The 18,530-nt window shown below is 53.6% G+C and overlaps 1 protein-coding gene across 2 annotated transcripts; it reads left to right on the top strand.

Moving 5' to 3' along the window:
* Nucleotides 1-1,133: 1,133 nt before the first annotated feature.
* Nucleotides 1,134-18,256, top strand: PIWIL1 (piwi like RNA-mediated gene silencing 1). Of its 2 annotated transcripts, XM_067466184.1 has the most exons (19): nt 1,134-1,209; nt 1,786-1,911; nt 2,838-3,052; nt 3,834-3,955; nt 4,534-4,614; nt 5,377-5,574; nt 5,776-5,887; nt 6,746-6,878; nt 7,230-7,347; nt 7,452-7,566; nt 7,813-8,000; nt 8,499-8,571; nt 10,201-10,401; nt 10,820-10,923; nt 12,211-12,281; nt 12,767-12,920; nt 15,354-15,479; nt 16,080-16,227; nt 17,574-18,256. In XM_067466184.1, exons 2-19 carry the CDS (start codon nt 1,815-1,817, stop codon nt 17,688-17,690), a joined length of 2,373 nt encoding a protein of 790 aa, XP_067322285.1. In that variant the 5' UTR covers nt 1,134-1,209; nt 1,786-1,814; the 3' UTR covers nt 17,691-18,256. The 2 variants fall into 2 exon arrangements, with proteins under 2 accessions (XP_067322285.1, XP_067322286.1); XM_067466185.1 differs by lacking the exons at nt 1,134-1,209; nt 2,838-3,052; nt 3,834-3,955 and having other exon boundaries at nt 1,866-1,911.
* Nucleotides 18,257-18,530: the final 274 nt, after the last annotated feature.

Here is an 18,530-nt window from a genome sequence, read left to right on the forward strand (position 1 = left end):
CTGCATCCATGGGTTCCGCCACAGAGGCAAACCTGGATTCAGCCATTTTACCTAAGGGATGCCATTTTGCATCTCCATTGTAGTATCTAATGGGACCCCAAAAGCAAACACATCATAGCTTCCGACAGTAAAATGCTTGGTCTTCTGCCACCTGTGGGACTCCTCTCCCAGCGTCCGATGCCCCATGGGCCACTTACTTTAGCGACCCGTCTGGCCGTATAGTCAATGATTTGGCCGGGGTGGTCCATGCCTTGGTCACCTCTAGATTGGATTACTGTAATGCGCTCTACCTGGGGCTGCCCTTGAAAACGGCTCGGAAATTTCAACTGGTTCAACGGGGGGCGGCCAGGATGTGAACTGGCGCTCCTTACAGAGAGAGGTCAACCCTCCTGTTTAAGGAACTCCATTGGCTGCCGTCTACCTACCGAGCCCAATTCAAGGTGCAGGTGCTTACCTACAAAGCCCTGAATGGTTTGGGACCTGCCTACCTGCGTGACCGCATCTCCATTTACGAACCCACGCGCTCCCTTCGTTCATCCGGAGAGGCCCTGCTCGCGATCCCATCTGTGTCGCAGGCGTGTTTGGTGGGGACAAGGGACAGGGCCTTCTCTGTGGTTGCCCCCCCGACTTTAGAACACCCTCCCCAAAGACATTAGACTAGCACCCACGTTGGCAGTCTTTAGGAAGAACTTGAAGACTTGGTTATTCCAAGAATAGGATAACCCCCAGCACTATGTCCCAGAAGCACTTTATTAGAGTTTAATACCCTCTGCACATTGCACTTGCCCAGAATTCCAACATACCACCTCACACACCCAGCACTTTTAACCTGTACCCTTCATTGGCCCGGCCCTGATTTTATTGCATAATAGTATAGTGTTTTCTTGTGTTATTGCTTATGTTTTTAATTTGCTTGCATCGTATTGTTATTGTTTGTTGTTGTTGTGTTGAGGCCTTGGCCTTTGTAAGCCGCATCGAGTCCTTCGGGAGATGCTAGCGGGGTACAAATAAAGTTTAATAATAATAATAATGCGCCTGCCATTGTTTTCTTGTCACCCCGGATACAGCTTAGGCCTCTCTTGGGTTATGGAACCCCTCGGCCTGGGCAGCAGCCTCAGCCGGAGCCACCGGCAGAAGGACCGCTCATTGGTCGCGGGCGCCAGAGAGGAGGAGGAGGAGAAGGGCTGCCTGCACAGGATGCGGCCAAGGGTAAGGAGAGGCTCACGTCCCGTGGGGATCTTCCTAAATACCCATCACAGGGTTTTGCCCCTCATCTTCAGGGACTTCAGCTAATTTAATTTCCAAAGGAAGAGTGCTGCTTATATTACACAATGTGTTCCTGTCCCCATCAGGGAACACACTTTCCCAGTTTCTGTGAAATTCAGGTGGATTTTTAAAAAGTCTGTGATTATTTTTTTATACCCTTAAATAACTCTCGAAGCGTTAAAATGAAAGGCAGGCTGTCATTGTGGTGTTTGTACAGTGCCTCTGCTGCACAGACTGCATGGAGCAAGGGCTTTCCGACTGGACCTCCTCCACGTCCTTCATCACCCTAGGCTATACTTCATGGCCAAGTCCTTCAGAACTCTCAGCTCTGACCTTCTCTGGGACTCAGTTTAGAGGTGGTGATGATGTGTTGTCGTGCTAAAACAGCGACCTTTGGGGTTGGTTCAGCTCTGGGCTGCCAAGAGGCGGGGGCTGATATGTGCTTTCCCGCTTGGGTAGGGTGGCAATGGGCAAGGTATTGGGAACGCAAGGGACAGCTGCCTTCCTTTCCCATTCCAGAGCTGGAAATCTCAGCCGGGTTTCAAGAGATGAAGTTGGGCGAGAGAGGCGGGTATAGAAGGAACTATAATGACATCGGTGTCTACACCCGCCAGTCCATTGAGCATGTCAAGGAGGCTAAGACAGGTACGTGATGGTTCTGTCACCAGATTTTAAATGGGGGTGGGGGGGGGGGGAGTGGTGATGCTATTAGTATTGTAAACACAAGTAGAATGATACAAATCTCAATAGCAATCCCACAAGATTCCACCAAAAAGAAATGCAGTGGCCTTGCTTTTTGCTGCAACTGTTTGTATACATTTAAAACCTTACAGTTAACACTCTATATATCTATAAGATTTCAAATGTATACAGACTGTTGCAGTAGCGGGGAAGGCCATGGTTTTTCTTTTTGGTGAAATCCTAGGGCTGTAAGGTTGGCCATGAGGGCCACTGCTTAGAATTCATGCTTTCAACGTCCTGTGGATGGGCATTCCAGCAGCAGAGGCAAGTCTGGATGGCTGTTGTAGATTCAAGCAGCAGATTCCGATTCAAGCTGCCCATTGCCCTCTGCAGTGCCTGGAGAGAGAGAGAAGCCCCTCTTCTGGGTGACGCTTGGCAGGAGGTTGCTTTGAATGGCAGCCCTTTGGCGCGTCATTATTAAGAGAACTGGGCACTCCCACCTTGTGCTGATTCCTCTGACTAAAGTAGAGAATGCCCCACGGGAGTCTCTTAGGTGGAATTACATTCTGGGTTGGCAGGGAGGGGGCCTCCCCCATCCCCCCTACTCTGCTCATAGAGAGGGAGGTCAGAGAAAGTGGGAGGTGGGGTCCTTCTGTCTGCTCCTTCCTTCCTTCCTCCCTCCTTCCCTCCGACTGGCAAGGGCAAAGCTGCTCCCAGTTTGGCTCCCAGGTGGCCCTGTTGGTGTCCTCCTTCCCAAGGAATAGTGGAAGTGGAGGTATTTCCTGCCCCCTCCTTCCTCTTCCCTGGATGCCGAGAGAGCTGGTGACAAAGCGGTTGAAAGGCTGCTGCCCGGCCATAGGTGGCTAATAGGGGCGGACGTGTCTCTGCAGGAGTTTCGGGGACTGCCATCGCCTTGAGCACCAACCACTTCCGCCTGACTTCGCGCCCCCAGTGGACCTTGTACCAGTACCACATTGACTTCAGCCCACCCATGGAGTCTCGGCGCCTGCGCTGCGCCCTCCTGTTCCAGCACGAGGACCTCCTTGGCAGGACGCACGCCTTTGACGGGACCATCCTGTTCCTGCCAAAGAAAGTGGGGAACAAGGTGGGGGGCCCACCCAGCCGTTTGGGGTCTCAGTGGGCGGGACGGCCTGGCACCTCTGTGGGGATGCCTCTGGCCAATGCAGAGAGCTCCTTTGGTCTGCATTTGATTCATCAGTGGTGTAGAACAAGAATGTGAGAGAGGTGGGAGGAAATGGCAGGGCCCCACCGTCCCCCATTCTGCCAGGCAGCTAAGGCACGGCAGAGAGTGTGCGCTTCACTGCAGCTGCTCCCTCTGCATCCGTATTGGCCATTCCACACAGGCAGCATCCCAGGCCTCCTCCTCCGTGCAGTGTCCTCCTCAAAATGCCTTGTTCCTCTTCAGGGAGCTCCAGAGACTGAGGTGCAGCCAAGGGCTCAGCCTCCACCTGGAGCAGGGGCTCCTGACTCCTGGGAAAGAGAAGACCCTCTTCTTTGGCCCCTCTGCTCCAGGAGCACACACTCCCTGCCCTCAGGGCATGGGAACAGGCTCTCAAAGAGCAGACCAGCAGGGCAAGCACATCTCTTCCTGAGGGCCCTGGGGACCCCTGGCTTTGTGCCCAGGCAGGCCAGCATTTGCACGCATTGCGCCCCAAAACCTGGAGGGTCAGGAATCCTGATGTCTGTATTTCCAGAGCATAGTGTTCCCAGAAGGAAGGCCTGTGTGTGCCCCTGGCTTTTGTGTTTCAGCTGGGAAGGGCGACAAGCACAAAGGACCGAACTGAGCCTGGCACTCCTGGGTCTGTGTTTGTGTCCTTTTGCATCTTAGTCAAGGTGTCAGCGCGGCTTCTGTTGATGCTCTTTAGGTGACTGAAGTATACAGCCAGACCCGTCAGGGAGAGACGGTGAAGATTATCATCACCTTAACCAATGAGTTGCCATCGACCTCGCCAACGTGCCTGCAGTTCTACAACATTATTTTCAGAAGGTTGGCTCGGATGCCTAGAATTTCCCTTAGGAAAAGCTCTCTCAGGCATAGGCCTGCAAGCGTGCTTTGCAGTGAATGTTCCTTCTCTGTTTTGGAGGCCCGTCTTCCTAGATTCTCTGCTGCTTCAGGGCAGGAAGCTGGCCTGCTTTCTCCTTTTCAAAAGCTGTGTCAGGAGTATCCCATAATGAGTCAACGGCTCTTCTTGCCCCTCTTCCAACCTCATGTCTCCCAAGGTGCAGCCACGTTGAGTGATCCCTGTCAGGTGCCTCGCAGGGGGAGGAAGCAATTGCCCTGGAGCCAGGCTCCTCTGCTTTGCAGCCTGCAATGCACACGGATGCGCTTTCTTCCAGAGGAAGGACTTCTCCATCCCTTCTCCGCCTCCTTTTCCCCTCCCATGAGTCCTCTGGACCTTCCAAGGGCCCTCCTGCCTTCCCTACCTTAGAGGGACAGGCAGACACTTACAGCCAAGCCTTCCCCAAACGAGCCTTTTCCATGCCTGTTACCCTGGATGTGATAGTATGTTCTGATACATGATATACATCTACGTAACCCGTCTTTTTGGGGGTTTTCTTTTTCAGAGTTCTGAAAATAATGAATCTGCAACAAATTGGACGGAATTACTACAATCCCAGTGATCCCATCAGTGTTCCCAAACACCGGTAATGAATGGGGCGCACTCATCGGGGTTTAAACACTTTAGTATTTGAAGGGTCTTGCTTGAAGTCAACGGAGTCTCCCAGGACCCAAGCTTCCATCTCATTTGTACTGGAGGCATGCTTGAGTTTTAGTGAACCATGTTCCTACAACACCTTCATTGTGTCTGAAGGGGCTTTGCGTCTTTGGAGTTCCGAATGGCTCCCGAGGGAGGTCTTCCTCCCGTCAGATTCAAGGGGGAAAGCTCAGTCGGGAAGAGAAGATGATGGGGCCCTCAGGATAGACCCAGATGTGGAGCAGAAGGGAATGGGCTCTGGCTCCGTTGCCTCTGTGGGCCACACAGGTCGGAGTCGGCGTGCCTTCACTAGAAAGTGGTATTGCCATGACTTACCTGGCTCTTGCCGTGGATTGTGCCTGGGAACAATAACAGCATACCAAAAAATATTCTCTGCTGTCAATTAAGGCATAAGCAGACCGTAATGGAAAGTGATCTATGTCGTGATTGGGATGTGTGTAGGGGGAGGGGGCATTCTTGGAGGACATTCCCGGGCCTTTCTTTGAGAACGGGGGGGGGGGGGGACGGGGACGGACACCCATGCCTTGTAGAGAAAGCCGGAAGGCAGCACAGCATCCTTGGGTTTACAGTCTTCCGTTGTATGGTTCTCATGCGCTTGAAGGGCAGAGCGGCCCCTCTCAGGGTGCACGTGCCGTGAGCGCTCTCTTAGAGCCGTGGGTGAAAGGGCCGTGCCTTCTGCTTGCGACCACAGGCTGATGGTGTGGCCGGGCTTCACCACCTCCATCTTGCAGTACGAGACCAGCGTCATGCTGTGCTCGGACGTCAGCCACAAGGTCCTCCGGAGCGAGACTGTCCTGGACTTCATGTATTCCCTGTACGATCAAGTGGGCGAGCAGAGGTTCAGGGAGGTCTGTGCCAAAGAGCTGGTCGGCCTCATCGTCCTCACCAGGTAAAACCTTCCGGGTGGGTTCTCCAGTCACGCCAGCATTGATTAAGGCAGGCTGGCTGTGTGGCAGTGCCCGTGAGGAGGAGAGTCAGGCGGGCGCAGTTGCCGCACGTTGGGGCCTCTTTGCCTGCGTCGTCCTTGATTCGCGGTGCTTCAAGGGTTTTTCTTGGGGAAGAAATGCTCAAACACTTTTTTTTTTTGCAGGTATAACAACAAGACCTATCGCGTGGATGACATTTCCTGGGATGCCAGCCCGAAGGATCGATTCAGGAAGGCTGATGGGTCAGAAATCAGCTTTATAGAGTATTATCAAATGGTAAGAAAGGTTTCCTTCCGAGATTGAGGTCTTGTAAACCAAGCCAGGGGTAGAGTTAACAAAACTCTTGATTTCCCCCAGTTCAGGAATGCTTGTTTGCACAATACCTTTTCACCTGTCGGTAAACACTTGTGACCCAAAAGTAGGGAAAGGGGCCCTGAAAGAGGTTCAGTTTGCTCTAAGAATGAGGACCCCAGTTGCCTTTGCGCTCAAGAGAATTCCCACCCTCGAGGTTCATGGCATAATATCTGGAGCAAGGCATGGGGGGGAGGGGCCTCTTGCCCCTGACTCGAGGTGACCCCTCTCTAGACCCATCGGCCTTCCTGAAGAGCCAGAGGCCTCGCTACTCCCACCACGTTCCATGGGTATATAGGGAGCCTTCCTTGCTCAGATTTGGGGCACAAGCTCAGTCTGCCCCCCAGGCCCCTCCTCTGCAGGGCTCTCTCTCGGGACTGGCCTGGAGCTCCCTTTGGGCCTGTGCGGGGGAGGGACGGGCCGCTCTGCCAGGGACCCAGGCCGCTCCTGAGGCTGGACAACCCTCACTTCCCCTCTGAGCCCAGAACTGGGAAGCCATTCAGAAGCCAAAACTGCCCACAGAACTGGTGGCTGAGAAAGAGAGTCCTTGGTGTTCTTTGTGGTTCAGAGTAATTAGAAACCAATCAGGGAGATGTGTTTAAGGTGCAGGTGAAGCAGAAATAGTTTGTTTTTAGGCTTGGGTCTATGTATAATGTGTTTATATGCAAATGTGGATATCCAAGAGTCCCGTTCCCCCCACCCCACCCCGAAACCCCTGAAGCTCCAGCGCAGTGTGTTGCAAATGAGGTCCCTGAGCCTGCCTGGGGTGCCCTTTCCCTGCAGCAATACAACCAGGAGGTCAAGGACCTGAGCCAGCCGCTGCTCCTGAGCCAGCCCAAGAGGAAGAGGGGCCCCGGAGGCGCCACCGAGGTGCCAGGCCCAGCCGCCCTCGTCCCAGAACTCTGCTTCCTGACTGGTGAGAAGGAAGGGAGGAAGGGAGGGGCTTTGGTGGGGGTTTCCCTCCAGCAGAGCTCAGCAGGAGGCTGGGAACCAAGGGCTGGCTCCTTTGGAGAAAGAGGGGCAGCCCAGCGGGGAGACGAGGAGACCGAGGTGTGCCTTCGAGGGAGCGTTCCTGTTCCTGTTTTGGCCAAGGCAGGGGGAGCTTGGGCAGCCCCTGAAGAGCAGGCCTGAGCGCTGAGGGGAGCCCACCGCTCTGTGTGTTCCCTGAGGAGGGAGGGAGGTCCTCTTGGGAAGGGACTGTGCGCTCCCTCCTGCGGCCTCCCCCCCCCCTTTGGTGTTCCTTGGGACTAAGGACGCTCTCTCGTAGGGCTGACGGATAAAATGCGGAGCGACTTCACCGTCATGAAGGACCTGGCTGTCCACACCAGGCTTGCGCCGGAACAAAGGATGCGCGAAATCGGGAAGCTGGTGGATTACATCAACAAGTACGCTCCTTCAGCTCCCTCCGGTTCGCTTTCCACTCCCAGCGTTGTGAGAGTCGTAAGGCGCAAAAGCGCTTTTGCTGAGCGGCCCGTGATTTTCGTTCCAGGGACAAGAACGTTCAGCAAGAGTTGCGCGACTGGGGCTTGAGCTTCGACTCCAACTTGCTCTCCTTCTCGGGGAGGGTCGTTCAGTCCGAGAGGATCCACCAAGGGGGGAAAGTGGTGAGTTGGGGGCTTCTAGGCCGAGGGTCTTTGGGGTCTTGGGCAGAATCATAGAATCAAAGAGTTGGAAGAGACCTTGTGGGCCATCCAGTCCAACCCCATTCTGCCAAGATCAGCCTTCTCTTCAGGCTAAACATGCCCAGCTCCTTAAGCCGCTCCTCATAGGGCTTGTTCTCCCTATGAGGGGCCACAGTGGCCTCGCTCACCTCCAGGGCCTCCTCTCTCTCTCCTTCTCTCTCCTTCCAGTTTGACTACAACCCGCAGGCGGCCGACTGGTCCCGGGAGACGAGGGGTGCCCCCCTGCTGAGCGCGAAGCCCCTGGACAACTGGCTCCTGCTTTTCCCCCGCCAGAACTACGACGCCGCCAACACGCTGGTGCAGAACCTGTTCAAGGTCACCCCCGCCATGGGCGTCCAGATGAAGAAAGCCACCATGTAAGTGGCGCCCGGAGGCCAGAGGGCGTGTGTCTGGCTGGGCATGAGTGGATTCCCTCAGGACGGGCACCTCGGGGGTGGCAAAGGGGGGCCCAGTCCGGAGGCGTCCTTCAGCCTTGAGGCAGGGGTGGTTTTGCTCCACCACCTGTTTTGTGGGACCAGGGACCTGATAGAGGGGGTTTTCCAGAATGCAGTGGGGGGGGGGGGCAGCCTGCCAATTTCAGAGGAGTAACCCCTGAACTGCTAGTCTATGAAGGAATGGAAGGCAGGGGGTGGAAGAATGCCCAAGGATGTGCATGGCCAGGAGGAGGGGTGCCTAGCTCTCTTCCCAGTGCTGCAGACCTGGCTTGCAAGGCCTTCTGTCTCTGTCTTGTCAGTGTCGCCAAGGGCAGTGGGGGTCGCAGTCTCACAGCATTGATTGGGTGGGTGAGGGGCTTCTTTCCACACTTGGTTTCCTGTAAATGCTATCCTTGAAGGTCTTATGCTCTCCCTTCATAGGGTGGAAGTGGAAGACAGGACGGAGGCCTACCTGAGAGCCTTGAAGCAGACCGTCACCTCCGACACCCAAATGGTGCGTATTGAGCCACGCCTTGGACATTCATGGCCTCTCTGAACTATCCTGGGAAGAATCCTCATGCTTAATGGGTTGGACTGGAAGGCAGAGGGAGCCTGAAGTCATTGTGTACAACAGGCAATGCCACACTGCGAGGGTTGGGAGCACCCTGGGATTGTTCTCTGGGCTGAAGAGCCGCCTTCCGGGTCCCGCTCTTTCCGTTCTTCTGCCTTGTGATGCCCACGTTGTCGTGAATGACTTTTCAATAACTTTATGAAGCATAGGTTCTTTTTATTGCAATTTCCAGTGTGAGAGGGGACATAAGATTACAGAAAAACATTTACACATACAGATTCTCTGCAACTACATTGGATTTACAGTTACATTGGCTAACAAACGAATGAAGGGGAACCTTTTCTCCCTCCTTGGAGAAACACCTCTTAGGCCAGACCCTGATTTCCTGCAGCCTGCCAACGCATAGTCCCAAAACTTCCATAATGCCAAAACTTCAAAACTTCTTTCCCTAAGAACAATGCCAAGGACCAGATTTCTGTTTTCCTACAGCAGAACCTGACTCCCTGCACAAAATCCAAGACTCCAAAACTCACACTTCTTCCTCTTCCCTTGAGAAAGAACCCCCAAAGTATCCAGAATCATGCTTTCCCATAGCATATCTGACACCATCTCTCTCCTTCCATGGCTCAGAGCATAGCGGTTGGAACAGACTCCTCAGGTCTGCCACACTTTGAGGATTGTTAGACTGAGTCTTTTATAGGAATATTCTGCTGACGTAGCCCCAAAGTTGTAAATGAACAATAGAGGCCTTCCATCCTGGCTCCATCCCAATTTACTGGCCAGATGTTGATCTTGATTGTTGTTGACAAACACAGGGCTTATGTTGACTTCCTTCTTAACATAAGGAATGTTGCAAACATTTCTCTTATCACTGTCCCAATTCTTATCAGAGTTTACTCTTCAGATCTCATTAACAGGTTTTAATCACAAAGCAGCAAGCAGGGAGTTAGTCATTGCAGGCCTTAATATTATACTGGTGTTTCCGAAATTATTAACTCCAACCACCCATCCTTCCATTCATTCCCACACATCATATTAAATTCTTATTTGTCAAATCTGCACATTGAATTTCTTGTGACAACTTTTGAGTGGGACCCACAAGGCGCACAGCAAGAGGTTGATCTCAGGGTCCTGGCCATGCTTGTTCTTTTGTGAGAGAGAGACACTGGGAGAAAAAGGAGCTCTGAAAGCCTAGCTGCTGGCATTCCTGGTTCCCGTGTACTGGGTTGAGTTGGGTCCGTGGTTGTTGCAGGGCAGAGTGTGCCAGATCTCGATCCTTTGTGGTGGTGGGGCCCTGGGGCCTTGTGCCAGCTCCTCTCCTGCAGAAGAGCCTAGAAGGAGATGCATTGGATTGTTATTGATGTGCGAATATTGTGTATTATGCTTTTATGGTTTTAAATTGTATACTGTTGAGTGTTGTATTTTGTTGTAAACCGCGTTGAGTCGCCGGCTAGGCTGAGAAACAGCGGTATACAAGTATAGCAAATAAATAAATAAATAAGGCCAGGTGGGCTTTGGGGCACCTCCTCACCCCCCTTGTGACGCAGGGGGTGGGCGCTCTCCTGCCCGCAGGTGGTGTGCCTCCTGTCCAGCAGCCGCAAGGACAAGTACGACACCATCAAGAAGTTCCTGTGCAGCGACTGCCCCACCCCCAGCCAGTGCGTCCTGGCCCGCACTCTGAGCAAACCCCAGATGGTGATGGCCGTCGCCACCAAGATCGCGCTGCAGATGAACTGCAAGATGGGAGGAGAGCTCTGGAGCGTCGAGGTCCCCGTAAGGAAGGAAGGAAGCAGGCCCTCTTTCCCCAGGGACCCCCTTCTGGGCTGGGCTGGGCTGGGCTGGGCTGGGCTTGGGGCCCCTCCTGAGTAGTTTCCTTTGGGCACCAGGCTCAGTCTCAGGAGGAAGCCTTGCATTTTTGGAGCCTGGACTTGGTGGCCCATGAGGGTGGTCTCTGCCAACCCTATGATTCTATGGAAAGTTGCAGGGCTTCATTGGCACTGTAAACCTGTGGTGCACACAGGATACTCAACACTGCGCTGAGCGAAGGCTGGAGCCACTGAAAGTAGGCTTTCTCCCTTTGCTGCCCAAAGAGAGGTTGGGGGGGAGGGGGAAGCAGGAGCCATAATCCCATTGCTGCCCGGTAGCCTTCCCCCCCCCCTCACCCGCTCTGTGTTTCTCTGCTGCCTTCCAGCTGAAGCAGCTCATGGTGGTGGGCATCGACTGCTACCACGACACCCTGGCCGGCCGCCGGTCCATTGCAGCATTTGTGGCCAGCCTGAACCAGGGCATGACGCGGTACGGAGATGTTCTCTTCAAAAGGAATAGGCCAGTGATGTGAGGAGCCCATGGGGCATTTCCCCCACCTGGACCTTTGTGGGTGGTGATGAGCACAGGCCTCTCTGGGGAGGGAAGTCACGGGTCATTCCAGGGTCCACAACAGATGGGTTGGTGGAACACTCCCTTGGCTTGGAGATACAAAGTAGAGGGACGTTCTTGGGGGCTTTGGGTCAAGTCTGTAATGGAGGGGGAGGGAAGGGGGGGGGAAGCGCCTGGGAAGGCTCCTTCTGAAGCTTATAATGAAAGAGAAACACTATCATGGAGAGCGCAACACCTGGCTTGAGAGGAGCCCCCGAGAAAGGGGCGCAAGAGTCTCGTGGACCAGAAGCAGAACAGGAGCCAAGAGTGTGATGCAGCAGCTGAAGAAGCAAACCCCATTCTAGGCTCCATCCATAAGAGGAGGAGAGCAGTGATAATAATAATGATTATATTGTCCACCTCTTCCTGCAGCGTGAGGTGGGACACATCGTTAAAACAAGAGATGAGACATGATTAAAAGGCAGAGAACGAGATACACAGAGTTCAGACACAAGGCAGATGACAATCCACAAGCTAAAACTGGCTGGCTCGGCCTCTGCCGGAAGAGATGGGCCATCAAGGGTGCCTTAAATTCCAGCAGCTGATCTCGCTGTGGCATCTCTTCCTTTGGAAGGCCGCCTTTTGGGGCCAGTAGCAGTCGCCAGGCCGGTCCTTTCTGCCTGGAGCACCCCCCCCCCCCCCGAGGGTCCATGGATCGTGGTCCTGTAGGGAACCTGGACCCACGCCATGCAGGGCTTTGAAGGTCAAAAGCAACCCTTTGTCCTTTGCCCGGAAACTCATTGGCGGCCATTGGAGTGACATGAGGATAGGGGTGAGGGGCTCCCTCCTGGGCGTTCCTGGGACCAGTCTGGCTCCCGCATTTGGAACTGGTTGGGGTTTCCACACTTGGTCCAGGGGGCCCCAGTGTCAAGCGCAGGGCAGAAGTCCAGCCGTGGAGTGACCAGGGCTTTGAAAGGCAGGAATCCCTGTGGAGGGGCTTGGGGGGGGGGGGGTCCAGCCTGGAGAGCCAGGTTGAGATCTCTGAAGGGAGGAGAAGAGGAAGAGGAGGAGGGTGTGCTTGCTTCCTGCTGCTCTGGAGACGGCAGCACGCTGGGTGCAAGTGGCGGGAAAAGGGGCCCTAAACTCAACCTGAGGGAGAGCTTCCTGGCGGGCGAAGGAGTCCTTTCTCTCTTCTGAAGCCCGGCCTTCCTCCCTGTCTCTCCACAGCTGGTATTCGCGCTGCGTCCTCCAGGACCGAGGGCAGGAAGTGGTGGACGGGCTCAAAGTGTGCTTCCAGGGTAAGGTGCCCCCCCTCCTGGGGCATTTTCTCTGTGGGGTTTGGGGCCACGGCCTTTCTCCTCTCACAGGGGCAGTTAGTTGCTGGGGAGACCATGGTGGACTTTGGGGCACTGAAGTATCAATGGGGGGGGGGGGCTTCCTTGTTTTGAGGGAGCAGCATGGCACCCGACTTTGGGGAACACGGGGCCCTGAAAACCCTCTGGGAGGCCCTCCCTGGGAGTCACACTCTCTCAGCCTCAGGAAGCCCGGCAGTAGGGTTGCCCTCAGCCCGAAATGGCTGGAAAGCATGCAGTAACGTCAACAGCAACAATGCCATTGTAACCACTGGATATTTGAGTGGTCTTTCCTTTGCTGGGAGAAAGTTGTAGCACAGGGCTGGGCTGGGCTGTCCTTGGGGGGTGGGAAGTCTGCCAGGGTGGCTGCACCTGAGCATCCTCCTCTTCCACTTACGCTGCGTTTGCTTATGTGGTGCTCTCCCTGGAAGCGGCCCTGAGGACGTGGTACAACCACAACCAGCACTTGCCCTCCAGGATCATCGTCTACCGGGACGGAGTGGGAGATGGCCAGCTCAAGACCCTGGTCAACTACGAAGTGCCTCAGTTCCTGGAGTGCCTGAAGACCATTGGCCAGGACTACAAGTAAGCCCAGGGTGTGTGCAGTCGGGGGGGGGGGGGGGGGACAACCACGAGAGACCCTCCTCCAGGAGCAAGGGAGACTGACAGCAAAAGAGAGCGGAGTTCCTCCCCAGTCTTCTGAGACCCAAGGGATGGGAAGTCCCAGGAAAGAAGGGGGTGGGCACTTGCATCAGGGGAGTTGCCCTGAGAAGATCTGTCTGCACATCAAATATGGAGGGAGGAGAGACAGGCAGGGAAGGGAGGGAGGGAGGGGGCAAGTCAGGGGTGGGCTTCCCTATCCTGGATTCCTAGAATTGGAAGAGACCCCCTCGTGGCCATCATCCAGTCCAACCCCATTCTGCCAAGAAGCAGGAAAATTGCCTTCAAAGCCCCCCTGACAGATGGCCATGCAGCCTCTGCTTCAAAGCCTCCAGAGAAGGAGCCTCCCTAGACCACACTCCCTCCGCAGCAGAGAGTTCCATCTCTCCTCCAAACCCTCTCTCCATTTCCCATCGTTTTGCTGCTTCCTTATGGAGAGCAGAGCTGAATTCCTGCAGTGAGGGCACTGCGCAGGGTGCTTTCCTTTTGGGAGAGGCTAAAGGGAGGAGGGGGCCTTGGGGTCTTGCGCTGGCCTTTGCCTCTCCCGGAAGGAAGGGAGGAAGGGCTTTGTTCTCTGAAGGGAATGGCCCCTGGTCCACCTCTTCTGGGGAAGCCTGTGCTTGCGTTCCTCCATCCAATTCCTGATTTATTTATGACACTAGCTGTCCCCTGCCACGCTTTGCTGTGGCCCACATGTGGGTTCTGTGTGGGAAGTTTGGCCCAATTGTATCATTGGTGGGGTTCAGAATGCTCTGTGATTGTAGTTGAACTATAAATTCCCAAATGTCAAGATTCTATTTTCCCCAAACTCCACCAGTGTTCACATTTGGGCATATTGAGTATTTGTGTAGAGTTTGGTCCAGATCCATCCTTGTTTGAGTCCACAGTGATCTTTGGATGTAGGTGAACTACAACTCCAAAACCAAAGGACACTGCCCACCAAACTCTTCCAGTATTTTCTGTTGATCATGAGAGAACTGTGTGCCAAGTTTGGTTCAATTCCATCGTTGGTGGGGTTCAAAATGCTCTTAGATTGTAGGTGAACTATAAATCCCAGCAACTACAACTCCCAAATGACAAAATCCTTTTTTTGAGTGAAGGACATACATTGGGTTGTTAGGTGTCTTGTGTCCAAATTTGGTGTCAATTCGTCCAGTGGATTTTGAGTTCTGTTAATCCCACAAACGAACATGACATTTTTATTTATATAGACTGATTGATATGCCGCCCTTCTCACCCCAAAGGGGACTCAGAGCGGCTTACAACATATATATATATATATGCATACAAGAAATCATATTATTATCATAACACAATGTCAGTGTTATCTATTGCTATATTGTACTATACCACTATGTTGTAGTGTTGTTAGTAATATTATTTGTAACATAACACGTATAATTATAAGCATTATTAGTATTATTTTGGAGCCCCCGGGGGAACAGTGGGTTCAACCCCAGTGCCGGCAGGACTGAAGACTGACAGGTCACAGGTTCTAATCCGGGGAGAGGCAGATGAGCTCCCTCTATCAGCTCCAGCTCCTCATGCAAAGGGGACATGAGAGAAGCCTCCCACATGGATGGGAAAACATCAAAATATCCAAGCAATGTCCCCTGGGCAACGTCCTTGCAGACGGCCAATTCTCTCACACCAGAAGCGACTTGCAGTTTCTCAAGTTGCTCCTGACACAACAAAAAAAAAGTATTATATTGTATTACATTATAATATTATAAATATTCTATTCTGAGCCTAGCACAGGGGACAAAGTGGCTCTGTCTTCCTGGCCCCGCTCGCTCTCTCTCCATTCTGGTCCCAGAGCAGCAGGTGGTGCTGGGGGGAGGGGCTCCCAACCCATGGCACAGGAAGGAGTTCTCCTTGGCCAGCAGTTCTTTCCCCTGTGAATAAGCCAACTGGGAGGGAGGGAGGGAGGGACGGAGGGAGGGGTCAACCCCCCCCCCCCCCCCCCAAGCAGGGTCCCTGGCTCTGGCCCAGCCTGGGGCTCATGCGGCTGCTGGGCCCCAAAGCCAAGGATTGGGATTGGGATTGGGTGGGCCTGCCTTGCAAGGGCTGGCATGTGGGGCCCTCTTCCCCCCAGGAGCCCAGAGCATTGCATGATGGGGTTCCCTCGTGGTTCCTTGACTGGCAGTGGCCCCTGGCTTCAGTGGGCTTGGGTTCCGCTTTGGGTAACAGCAGTACTTTCAAGTCATTGGATTGGCCAGCAGATGTGTGTGTTCTTTACCTATTTGGATTCTTCTGGGAAAATAAAGGTCATTCATTGAGTTCTCTCAAGAAATGCCTTTATTTAAATACAGTCTTAACGCTGTAATGCTAAACATTTTTTGTGTGGTTTTACTAAAGCCCGAAACTGACGGTGATCGTGGTGAAGAAGCGCCTGAACAACAGGTTCTTTGCACACATCAACGGGCGACTCCAGAATCCGCCACCCGGCACCGTGGTCGATGTGGAAGTGACCCGGCCAGAATGGTGAGTCGGGAGGAAAGAGCAAGCGCTTGTGCAAACAAGGGGAATGGGTGGTGGAGTGGTGGGGGTTGATCTCCTGGCTCCGTGAGGAGGGAGGGAGGGAAGGGGGGCTTGGAAAGGGTTCACAGAAGGGCCAGGGGCCACCAAGGGACCCCTCAGGAGGAGGAGGAGGAGTGGCTGAGGGAGTTGCAAGGGGAGCTTTGCTTGGAGGAGGAGGAGGAGAGGCTGAGCCAAGGGGAGCCGGGTTTAAGGCCTTGGGAGGGAGGGAGGTCCCATGGAGGAGGAGCAGCTGGAAGGAGAGGAGGCTTGTTCTCTGCTCTTCAGGGGAAAGAGGAAAGTCACGGGAGGGAGGGGGGGGCTGCAGCCAAGCACCTCTTTCCAGCGAACCGATCTGCACCAACAGAGGCCCTGCCTGTGGGATATGAGGCTGGCTGCTCAAAATCCCTCCCGGTCCCTTAGGAGAGCCGCCTGCCGCCTTTGCAAGTGGCTGGCCCCTCCTTGGCCCCCGAGACAGAGGGGGAGGGGGCCTGTTTCCAGAGAGGAGGAGGGGGCTGTTGCCTGTCTGCGACTCCTGGACCTCCTTCCATCCTTCCTTCCGAACAGGTATGATTTTTTCATCGTAAGCCAGTCGGTGAGGTGTGGGACCGTTGCGCCAACACACTACAATGTCATTTATGACAGCAGTGCCCTGAAGCCGGACCACATGCAGCGGCTGACTTACAAGCTGTGCCATATGTATTACAACTGGCCGGTATGTATGGTGGCCCTCAGGGCCTTTGCTGTTCACTGGAAATTAATACTGCCCTTGGCAGGGCTTGTCCTCCTCCCACCAGGCTCAGGCTCAGGCTGCAGAACATACACAAACATGCCTCCCTGGGGGTGAGGGGGGAGATAGGCCTGATGGGTCTGTGGGCCAGGAGCCAGAGCGTCCTGCTTGTCTGTTTGGAAACGTAAATACTGCAGCAAATCCTTGTTGAGCAGCTTGAAGGAATCCGCTCTAGTTCTTTCGAAATTGGTTTCTCCCTCGTGGTCATCATGCATATGAGGGTATTTCCGGAGGGGCTTCCACTTTCAGGAGGTAGCCCCGCCCACTCTCCCCATAGAGTATATAGCCAGTGGGAGGGGCTACCGCTTCAGTTCCTTTCATCCGCCGCTCTGGCAACCGCTAGGAATCTTTCTCTTGTTTTTCTTCCTCTTTGACTAGCATTTCTCAAAATCTGGAGCTGGTGGGGAACGGGGCGTGTCTTTGGGACCCGCAGGTCAGATACACCTAGAGACAGGCACCAAAATACCGGAGTCGTTTGATTCCCAGCTGAATTATTGTATTTCCTCATGTCCTTGATTTCTCTCCCGCCTTCCTTTCTCCTCAAGGCAGGGACTCGAGGCAACTGACAATAATTACATGGTGCAATGCAAAGAGAATTTAAAAGCTAGGCAAACACAACTGTTAAAAAACCATTCAATACTGTGTCATGTATGAGAACCCCATTCAAATTAGCTTTAACAGTTAAGCATCCTCCCAAAATCCCCCCCCCCCCCCCACACACACATTCTCTCCATCATCAGCAGCAGCCCACCCCTTTCCCTCTCCCCCTCCCTCCGCAAAGGCCAGGTGGCAGAGGCCTCTCTTCTCTGCCTGCAAACAGAGCCCAGCAGGGATTGGGGCCCCTGGTCAGTCGGGCCCTCTCTGGGGGGGGGGGGCTCAGAAAGGAAGGAAAGTCACACCTCCCTTGTTCCCCCAAAGAGCTGCCTGGGAGGAGGGGCAGAGTGGGGCACGGAGGAGGGGGAGGACCTTCCCAGAGGATGGCAGGGGTCTAATGGGTTGAAAGAGAGAGAGAGGAGCTAAGCTGCTTTTTCCTATTGGAATTCATATAAGCCGATCCTTGTGTTTTGGGTGTTTTTCATTCTGTCCTTTCTTGAAAGTGTGAATCGCTTTGTGTCTTGTTGTCTAAGCAGAATGCAAACATCACGACAACAGGGTGGTCCTACTCCGAGTAGAGCTGCCTTTGTTCTCTGTGTCCTTGTGAGAAAGGGGGGGGCAGTGCCTGGAGAGGTGGATAACGACACCCCCCCCCCCCCCCCGATATTTGCATGCAGGGCGTGATCCGTGTGCCGGCGCCCTGCCAGTACGCGCACAAGCTGGCCTTCCTGGTCGGGCAGAGCATCCACCGGGAGCCCAACCTGGCCCTGGCCGAGAACCTCTACTACCTGTGAGGAGGAGGAAGAGGAAGAGGAGGAGGAAGAGGAAGGAGGAGGGAGAGAAGGGGATCGTTTTCCCAATTTGAATGTTCTACTGTTTACTCAAGTCATGTGCCTTTCAGGGGAGGGGCTGGGATGTTTGGGCCGGTTTGGCCTTGCACTTTTTGATTTATTATTATTATTTATTTATTTATTTTGAAATCAATTTTTATTGAAAGTTTATATAATTACATGGAAAGTGGGAGAATATATTAAAGGAGACAGAAAAGTTGGAAAATGAGATAGAAAGAGTAACAATAAAAACCACACGCAGGAAAAATAAAGGATAAAAAGGGAAAAATCCAAGTCCAATATAGTGTTTAAGAAAGAAAAAAAAGGACGGGCTTCCTTCTAATTCTGCCCGTATTGTCTGTTTTGTCAATATGCACTTCCCTCTAAAAGTGTCCTGTTATTTTTTGTATTTTTCCTGCTGACGAGTTAGTCCAGCTACATCATCTTATGTTTCTTTTCTATATAATCCTCAATTAATGATCAGTTGGTTTGCTTAACCGGTTGGGCTGTATTCTTTCTTAATAAAAATGTTAGTGTATTCATGTCCTTGATTTCGTTTCTCTTTTTTATCCAGTGGGACTTCTCTGGTATAGAATCATAGAATCAAAGAGTTGGGAGAGACCTCATGGGCCATCCAGTCCAACCCCATTCTGGGAAGGAAAAAGGAAGAGGGGCCAACCAGGGGCAAGGTGGGTGGATGGTGTCCTTGAAGGGACTGGCTTGACCTGGAAGGAGCCCCTGGGGGTGGCCACGGCCGACAGGGAGCTCTCTCCTGGGATGGTCCAGGAGGGCAACAAGAGGCAG

This window comes from Anolis sagrei, chromosome 3 (genome assembly GCF_037176765.1).
Source record: "Anolis sagrei isolate rAnoSag1 chromosome 3, rAnoSag1.mat, whole genome shotgun sequence".
NCBI lineage: Eukaryota > Metazoa > Chordata > Lepidosauria > Squamata > Dactyloidae > Anolis > Anolis sagrei.